Source organism: Frankliniella occidentalis, unplaced genomic scaffold, assembly GCF_000697945.3.
Source record: "Frankliniella occidentalis isolate FOCC.00 unplaced genomic scaffold, Focc_3.1 Scaffold226, whole genome shotgun sequence".
NCBI classification, from domain to species: Eukaryota; Metazoa; Arthropoda; class Insecta; order Thysanoptera; family Thripidae; genus Frankliniella; species Frankliniella occidentalis.
This window is the reverse complement of record NW_026267352.1, coordinates 92,386-101,882: the sequence shown is the minus strand read 5'-3', so window position 1 is coordinate 101,882 and position 9,497 is coordinate 92,386. Positions and strand designations below refer to the sequence as shown.

Here is a 9,497-nt window from a genome sequence, read left to right as displayed (position 1 = left end):
CAACTTGTATCTGCAAGATTGGTCAGGTAAGGGAACAATGATACCCTTTCGTTTTGCACTTTACTTATATTTACACATTTCATAAAAATATTTTCTAGGAACATCCAAGTAATTCAAACAATTTCAAAAGTGGTAAGAGCTTAAAATACAGTTCCAAAACAACATCTAGTATATCTAAGAAAAAGTATGCTATGCATTTAAAATAATGAAATTATAATAACATTTAGAGAAGTGCAGTCATCTGGCAGTGATAGCAACAGGAGAGCCTGCTCCCAAAGTGGATTGCTGCATTTTATAAACATAACATTGGTTTTGACTTTGTCTTAACTTTCTGAACAGGGAAATGTACTTTCCAGCTGCTGTTGTACGTGGAATAATGAATTTTTCACAGAACTCAGTGCGGTTGTCAGCCGCTTCACTGAGGCGGCCATATCTAAGGCTGCGCAAAAATGACAATACAAATGTGTAACAGTTGAAATCAGCTTCATTGTACCTAGATAAAAAGGAAGCAAATGTTAATAGATAGAAAACAAAGCCACATCACATATGTAATACCCTCAAACATAAAATCCTCTATCGCACCTCTCAGATGTCCAACAATCTTGTTGTGCTACATTTGATAAAGTACCATCCCAGTGATCACTCCATGGGCCTGCTGCTCCGTCCAAGACTAAACATTGTTTCCAAAGTTGAGCATCTGCACACTGAAGACCACCACGGTCAAACTCCACAACCATCCCTTTGGAATCAGTTACACCTATGTGCAGATCTTTTGAATTGAAATAGTCACTGGAAATTATAAAAGTGATTAGTACCACGAGATAACAGGCAACTAAGACTTCGGTGATTAAGATTTCAACTTACTTGAGAAAGTCCCCTGTTGTGGGCTTTATGACAATAGAGCATGGGTGCTGTGTTGCTCGTACAAAAGGATAAGGAACACTGCAAAAAAAGATTTTAAAGAAATTTAAGACTAATTTAAGGAAGAATTGGGATATCAGAATAAATGTTTGATCGGAATTTAATTAGCAACAGAGCAATGGAAGAACAAGAAACCCCTAGAATCACTATTTGTTTTGGTGAAGTAAAAGGCAAAGATTGCTTGCATAGCATGAAAATAGGTACCAAAAAAAGTGTTTGACTTTCTAAAGGGTCTCTGGTGTTTTCACTTCTCACTTTTGTCATAAAAACTAGCCTATTTTAACAACTAGCCTATTTTAACAACTAGCCTATTTTAACAACTAGCATATTTTTATTTACCGAAAAGGGAGCAATCGGAAATTGACAGTGGCAAGAGGAGCTCCACACACTGGACATTGAAGAGGTAGTTCAAAACAAAATATATTGACAGGTCCACAGTGTTGAAAGCACAGAATGCCTGGATCAGTGTCCATTTTTTTTTACCAAACTCCTCCCAAACCTGAAAAATTGAAAGATGCACATATTATACGGGTCAGGCCAACTATAAGGCTGTCAGAAATTATTTTTTTCAAAAATACAATGGCAGACAGAAAACCATTGTATTTTGAACTGTGACAATTGTGTATTTGCAAAATAAACTGAACAACAAAAGGAACATTTACAATATAAAAATTTCAGTTTTAAGAACTTAATGAAAGTTAACCATAGTATCACAGCATTTACCTCAAGCGTTATGCCAAGCGAATAAGTAACAAGTAATATTAACTCATACTTTTACAAATAATTGTTTAACAAACACTGGAGCTTTATCCAAAAACAAACATAAGCCAGTGAAAATTATCTCAACTCAACAGGTGTTTGAAACAAACAACAAAAATAGAAAAATAGAACAACAGGGCAACAGGAAAAACAAACAGCAGACAGCACAATCTTTAGCAGTTAGATTTCTCATACGGCGGTAAATTCAAAAAAACCTAATGAAAGAAGCGAAAAGAGTACGTCAGATCCTTATTAAAAGCTCATTATGTAATTTTTTGTTAACTAAATTTCAACAAATGCACTGCACGAGTCGGTATGATCAGGAAAACATGCCGTAACATGTATGTATGTATTTCTCTTACGGCAGTGATGTTGTTGACGAGTTGCCTGGCAACCAGGGAATCCAAGGATCGACAGGGATGGAAGGGGTGGGGGTGAGGCGGTCGCCGGAGTCGCCCACCGGCACTGTGCGCCCGCTCAGTGCGTGGACACAGGTGCGAGGGGGTTGTGGGCGTTCTCTTGACTTTTGAGGTGAGCTGATGACGGTCCCTCTGGCCTACGACTAGTGTTTTTTGTTCACATTCATTCATACTTGCATCCGATGCCGTGCCCCTGGTCACGACTTCGTCCTCTTTTCTGGCACTGCTGTATATGCAACTGCACCGTCTCAACTGGCTTAAACGCACCACACCTCACGCTAGCCGTGAAACGGTCTCTCGGGCCCGAGCCAATTTCTTACACGCCATAGAATGAGTCACAGTAATATAGTTGTAATTGTGTGAGCGAACACATCCTATCCAACTTATTACCACCACGTTCGCCGCCTGCTCGCGCCCGGCCACTTCACTACCCTCAAAACAGCTGATCGGTACCAAAATGTGAGGGGGGAAACTTTAAAAAAATATTTATGAATTAAAGAAATAATTAAATGCGGAAAAAAGTTGAACAAAAAAGGTTAAAAACATGTGGTCCAATTGCATTTAGTTTTAAAAGTACGACCCAAAACCGTTCACCATGATGCACACTAAGTGTAGTAGCATCGACTGGTAGCGACCACCGCGTCTCAACCATAGATTATACTTCATCCATGGTCTGGGAGGGGGGGGGGGGACAAGTGTGTCAACATCAACAAACAGTTTGGGGCGATGCACGGCGGCACGGCGGCCATAGCCTTCGCGGCGGCGGCTCGGGCCGGAGGACACCGGAGGCCGCCCGGACAGGGGCTGGATCACGGGCTGGATCGATCGGCCCCCGGGACAGCCCAGGAGGCCGGGGCCCAGCACCCCCTCCCCCCCCTCCCGCCCGGCACCGCAGTGCGGAGCGCGCCGGGGGGAGGCATTGGCCGAGGACCGCGGGGACTTCCCTGCGAGATCCCCGAGGACGCCGTGGCATATCCCGTCTATCCTGAGAGATGCATTGCATTGCATGCTACCATACGTGCCTTAAACTGAGGGAGAGGGTCAATGGAGAAGTCCCGCAGATCTATCAGGTCTGTAGAGCACCCCCCCCCCCCTGTGCGTGCGAAAGGGTTGTGAGCCTATCGCAGTTCTGCAGCGCCTCGGGCCACGTCAGCGTTGAGGTTTCTAGAGAGACGCTCCGCAAACCAAAAAGGGGCGGGGCGAGAAGAATGATAAGGGCAAGTCTGCGTTTGTTATTCAGCGTCTGGATCCGCCCTCGCCATAGAGAGCTGGATGGTGATGCCCGAGGACTGCCGTCGGCGTGGACTTGGAACTGCTCCCTCGGCTCGGCGCGTCGGCGCGTGGCTCCGAGTGTCACTGTCGGTCGCTCCCCGTTCGGATACGGAAGTGCGTGCGCAGCGCCCCGGCTAAGGGCCGCCAGAGGGCCGCCAAAGGGCCGCCAGAGGGCCGCCAGAAGGCCGCCAGGGCCCCGCGGGTGATCGCTCAGTGGTGTCGTTCCTCCCCTCGAACAGAGCAGAACGAGCAGAGCCCAGGGACTGCCGACTGGTTCCGAAGAGCACTCTCCTATACCTTCCGTATAGCTCCGTCCTTGTCGCACTCATGGGGCAGCACCCCTTGAGCGCTCTATTCGGAATCAGTCTGCTGGATATAAGAAAAGCAATACTTTACCCTCGGAAAAAGAGGAAAGGGGGGGGGGGGTCGGTCTTGTGATGGACATCTCATTCCCTCGCGGCAGCATTGCACTGCATGTGCACGAGAGTACGAGAGTGGAAGGGAGGGAGGCGAAGGTCGCGTGCGCGAACTTTGGCGCCCGGTTTGCACGCCGCGTGTACTTTATGTGTAGCACTTGTCTGGTTTCCGCCCTCTCCCTCCACACCCCCTCATCATGCCCGTCGTCTCCCCTGAGGTTAACCCCGGGTAACTATTCGCATGCCGCGCCTTCAGCCCCCTCTGTCTCACCCGTCTCCTGGAGGGAGATTTTATTAATACACCCAACCCTCAACTCCAACCCAGACAAACCCCAGCACCGCACTTATCGAGAAATGATAATAATTGATCGCCCAAGTTAACTAAGATGGGCGCCTGAAAATAATAATGAACGACGATCAGGCCGGACTTAAACCTGCATTCACCCGCCACGAGAACGAGCGAAATAATATTAGAGAACCTTGGACCATCGGTACTGCGGCCTCAGGCAGGTGTAATCACGTAATCATGTCCTCGCCTACAATGTTCCTCAGCACGTACAAAATTAAATTAACGAGGCGCGGGGTGTGGATCCGCAACAAGAGGAGCAAGTGGCCCGTGACGGGGAAGGGCCGGCTGGCGTGCAGGCCTTAATGGTGCCCGGCCAGGTCCCACGTCGTCGGCTCCTCGTTAGCGAAAGCGGTTCCGTTCGTCGTTCGTCCCGAAAATGTCCCAGCCCAGCGAACAGAGCAGATTGGCCAGCAGCTGCGCTTGCTGCGCGCGCAGGCTGCGTCCCGCGGGATAGTCCTCCCCCTCTCGACCCGCGCCGCGTGGCCCGACGAGGTGGTCTAGCGTGGCGACGGCGGCCTAGGGCCAGGGCCTCGGGGAGAAAGCGCTCGAGCAGGAGCAGCAGCAGGGGCATGCCCGCGTCCGGCAGGGAGGAGGAGGCCACTGCGACATTGTACTTCACGGACTAAGATCTGTTCGATTAGCCACAGCAACGCACGATAGAGAGACAGGGTGTCTGTCTGGAGCCTCCAGGAAGCCCATTCTTACCAAAGGTCAAAGTGCAGCGGTCTATAGCCCTAGCTCTCCCCTACAAAAACCTGGGAGTAATAGGAGCACGCTTGTTAAGGACATTGCCCGTACTTCTGTCCCCAGTTTCGTGACTGCTGCACCTTGACATTTTGCGAAAATGGGTTTCGAGAAGTTACAGGACACAGTGTGGCCTGATAATGTAGGCGAAAATTGCCACAAATGCACCCTGCCGGCCCATTCTGTGCTGCAGCTCATTGAAGAGTTGCCGGTCCGTGTAATGTACTCGATCTAATGCAGATTATTATCGAAAAGTATAATAGTTACATTTACAGGACAGCAAATGATTGGCAGTGCAGGTTGTTGTGGCCCAGGGCGGTGACCAGCGTGGGGCGGGGGCGGGTGGTGCCGCCTGCTGGTCACGGGCGCACCGTGTGACGTCGAGCAAAACAAAAGGCGAGGAGCTGCACAGAGCCGCACTCTTACCCCCAGGGGCGGACGGACGCGGCCTCGGACGCGGCACAGGACGGCGGTGAAGAAACTCCGCGTCCTCCTGTCGGGCGGGCTGAGCCCTCGACTAACACCCTGTGGGAGGAGGGCAGCTGTCGCAAGTCCTGTCCGACAAGTCGAGAAGCCTCTCCTGGCCTGTGCGCCGTCGCCGTCGCCGTCAGGGGCTGCTGTCAGCGGCCGGGAGGTGCTGCAGCGGGTGCTGATGTACGCGACCTTGGAGGGGCGCGTCAGGACAGTGCGAGGCCAGCCAGAGGCCAGCCCGGCCCATGCAAGTCCCACTTTCTCTCGGGCCGAGCAAAACTAAGGCGATGTTTGATAAAGCCGGGACGTCCGCTGTGCGCTGCGCGCACGCTGCATCTCCCGGCCTGTCTAAACACATGCCCAGGACGGGGCGGGCGGGGCGGGGCGGGGCCCTCCTCGTCCGGGAACGCGTAAGCTGCTGTAATGTGGATGGCCATTGCATCCAGTAGTCCACCTCACAGGAACGCGGCGGCGGTGGTTCACCTGCGACCCCGCGGCGGTACCGCGCCGCCCTGCTTGTTGGGGCTAGAGGGGGCAGGCTTGGGCCGCGTTCCGATTCGTCTCCGATTGCGATTGCGGCCGCCGCAGTAGCTCCAGCCCGCGGCAGCACTGGCCGGCCCCGTTAGGCGCAGCCCGGCGGTGCAGCCAGCTCGCTCAGTCCGTTAATGAATTTCGCATCAGCCAATGGCGCTGGGTGAACAGTCGCGGCGCGGTGAGGCAGGGTACGGAACTGCCCAGCTCGGCTTCTGCAGCTCTCATGGCGCCTGATAGATAGGCAACATCTTGTCTGCCGTGCATGCGTGTACTGCTGGGTGGCCTACCCCAAGTCTCGCAGGCGCCTGGCTCCCGTAACATGACGCATAGATCGAAGGGGAAAAGGAAAACGGACGTACCTCCTAGACGATCCCATAGGATGCGACGACGCTAGTGTCAACCCCTCTTGTATTTCCCCTCGCTGCTACTCGCTGCATATAACCCACTGGCTGCCTGGCAGGCGAGAACGCGATCGTTTCCTTTATTGTGAATAACCCTGAGTGCTTCCGCAAGGTCCGCGCGCAGCACCGCTTTCCACTCTGATCAGCAGCCTGTTCAGAGGGGAAGATTAGGGGGAGGGGGAGCGCGTTGATGGTGGACTGGACACTCAACAATTTGATGGACGCCGAACTGGGTGACCGGCCGCAGGGCGCGGCAGAGCGGTGGGAAACTTTTGATTTGGACAGGTTCGCCTGATCGTGGAGCACGCTCTCGCGTCGCTCTCGCGCGTGATGTTGTGAGGCAGGTCCCACTGCTCGCCCGCTACGCCCCGCCACCTCGAAGTACCGCCGACTCGAAGGAGAAAGGCGTGTAAAGTGGCGGCGAACTGACTAGACACTGTTATTAGAACCCGAACCGGCCATTTTGGTGTTACAAATGGTTTGCAGAATAGCCGTTCTTAGGCGTACCACATTGTTCAGTTATTCGTATTAGAAAGGTCGGGATCAAAGATTACAAATCTCTTTATTTCATGAGGTTACTGCGGTAAACTTCAAGCGTCCCTCTGGGGGTATGCTGTGTCAGATGGACCCGCGGCTAAAACGTCCGATATGTCTCAGATTCAAACGGCAAAATACGCGGAAGCTCGGCGCCTGCGATATTCGGGGTAGGCCATCCCGCAGTACACGCATGCACTGCAGACACGCTGTTGCCTACCTAGCAGGCGCTCTGGAGCTTACTGCTCTGGCCGAAGTTGGCAGATTCCTGACGCTAAGCGACGGGCGTACTTTCCGGATGACCCCTTCAGCCAGCACCCTAATCGGGTGCAGTTGCAGTACACAATGCGGGAGCCATCTTAAACAGCTGACACGTCCACACTCCACAAGATTACATAATTGCACGAGCCTGGCCTTTTTTTTCAAAGAAAACGTGGAAAAGAAAGTATAAGGAGCGGGAGTTCTGTGCATAACGCCGCATGTCAGCGAGGAGCACGAGATTCCCACGCCCCCTCCCCTCCTCTCCGCTTCCTCGCCTCACCTGCTAAGGTGCGCTCCCCCCGCGTCGCGCGCCGTGTCTTGGCTGGTCCACGTCCTCCTCCCTCCACCCTCCTCCTCGACACGACCAACGTCGCAGAGCCAGCGGGTTAGTGCGGAGCCTGGCTGGCCCGGGAGGAGTGTCCTGTCCCGGCGCACGCAACGCGCCGCCCCGCGCAGCACCGCGCACTCCCACGCGCATCGGACGCCACCGCGGTCACGGGGGTGTTGTGGGTCTGACGTAAGCAGCGCGTGAGCGCGCCGCACTCGGCGGCTGCTGCCATGGCAGGCCAGATCGCGGGGCGCCACCAAGTCGTCGGGCGGGATCCCATAAAAATATATCAAGAATCTATCTTGAAAGCAGATGATACACAAATTTAAGAATAGGCATGTTTTCTAATTTTCTCTCATATTTAGGTGAGGTGTCACTTCTTTATGGCTGCATGTGCATGGCATATGCATGCATGTTTTTACTTCCAATTTTGTAATTTGGTGTACTAGCGGCGTTGATGAGATAAGGGCGGGGCAGAGCAGAGCGGCCGGAGTCGGTGGCCTAGTAAGGTGGCTGATTCACTCTGCGCACTTCTGTAGTTATGCTGTACCGCATGAACGAGTGCGGGCGGGTTGCCTATTCGATCGGCCCGCAAGGCGCCGTGGACAGGGGCGATAGGCGAGCCCGCCCGCACTCGTGCATGCGGTACAGTATAATAATTACAGAAGTGCGCAGCGTGAATCAGCCACCTGGTACTGTTGAACAGGGACGGGGCCTGCCCCCTGCCCTGTAGGGGAAGGGGCCTGAAGCCTGAAGCGCGACACTCGTACAGCCACTCACTCACTGATTCCCCTATAGCGCCAAATAAATTGTTTTCTGGTCTCCGCTTGGTTCACTGTCCTTATAGAGAGTAAAAGCAAGCTGACACCTTAACACTAGAACTACCGGAGGGGTCAAAATGACCCCTTTTGATTTTAAATTGCCAAATGAACTATCAAAATTTTTTTCTAACGACCCGTCACTTTTTGACTTTTCATGGGTCACCAAAATACGCTTTGACACGAAAAATCAGGCATGTGCGTCAATAACTTTAGGAGATATTATAACATATACCTCGCTCTACCGAAGGGGTCATTTTGACCCCCTGTATTAGTTTTCGAGGGCTTTGATGGTTTTAACGAGAGGTTTTTGAACTTAAACCTTGCTATTGTTGTTCTGTGTGGTAAGTATTGACTTCCGCTTGGTCGTGTGACAATTTTGAACCTCTATCAGCATAGGTAGGCAACCCGCACACCATAAAATCATGTTTTCCTTACATAATACTTGTGAGGCATTCGCAACGGTTCTGTCGTCCTGAAAACGCGTTCCATGGTCGAACAAAGGTTAAAAAGGTTGATAAATGGTCTATTACGACTGTTATTGCATGATATTTGTATACTGATTTATTCGCAGAACCAAAGTTTCAGAATTACTTACCGTATTTGCGGTGTTTACGGTTGTTGGTCAGCCTAAAATAAACACAGGCTATGCTGAAATGTTGAGAATTATTGTTTCTCATTGTAATCCTATGCAATTTACCCGAAACAAAACGAAAAATTGCGAAAAAATCTGTCAAACTTGTGAAAAATTGCATTTCCTGCTTTGCGGGTTGCCTACCTACCCCCACACAGGGACCCCCGTAGGTCCAAATACTGCATCAAGGGTCAAAAATATCGAAAATAAGAAGTTGTGTAACCAAAACCGCAGTCTTTGAACGGCTCAAACGGCAGAATACCACTTAGGGGTCAAAATGACCCCTCCGGTAGATCTAGGTATACGAAAATCCCGGTAGTTCTAGTGTTAAAGTTACTTATATGTTCTTTATGTTTAGTCAAAAGGTTTTTAAGGTATCGTCGCGGGTATCGTCTGCTAAAGAATATGCGTTAAAACGGCGAAAATAAAAATGGGCGTTAAAACGAAACCAGAGCGGGACTGGGGCGCGACCGGCAGGTAGGCAGGTCCGCGGGCGCTGGTGCTGGCGGTCTCGCGGTCTGCAGCAACGGACTCCGCGCCACCGCGGCTAAGAGTGATTGGTTCACGTGGAACGTGACATCCTTGTCCCAACGGCACCCGAAAGCAACATCAGATTCGAGCGCGCAAGGGGAAAAA

General features: G+C 51.6%; 1 protein-coding gene across 3 annotated transcripts in view; it reads right to left on the bottom strand.

Moving 5' to 3' along the window:
* Window positions 1–46: 46 nt before the first annotated feature.
* The window catches only part of LOC127750652 (MKRN2 opposite strand protein-like), a 13,720-nt gene continuing 4,269 nt past the window's right edge, over window positions 47–9,497 (bottom strand). For 2 of the 3 annotated variants that reach the window (XM_052272855.1, XM_052272854.1), the window contains exons 2-5: window positions 1,261–1,420; window positions 865–942; window positions 583–789; window positions 47–493 (exon numbers count right to left, since the gene is read on the bottom strand). In XM_052272855.1, the coding sequence (XP_052128815.1) occupies window positions 238–493; window positions 583–789; window positions 865–942; window positions 1,261–1,394 (675 nt within the window). In that variant the 5' untranslated portion in view covers window positions 1,395–1,420 and the 3' untranslated portion in view covers window positions 47–237. Of the gene's footprint in view, window positions 494–582; window positions 790–864; window positions 943–1,260; window positions 1,421–1,644; window positions 1,845–9,497 lie in introns of those variants that run through there. The other variant, XM_052272853.1, reaches the window with a different exon arrangement.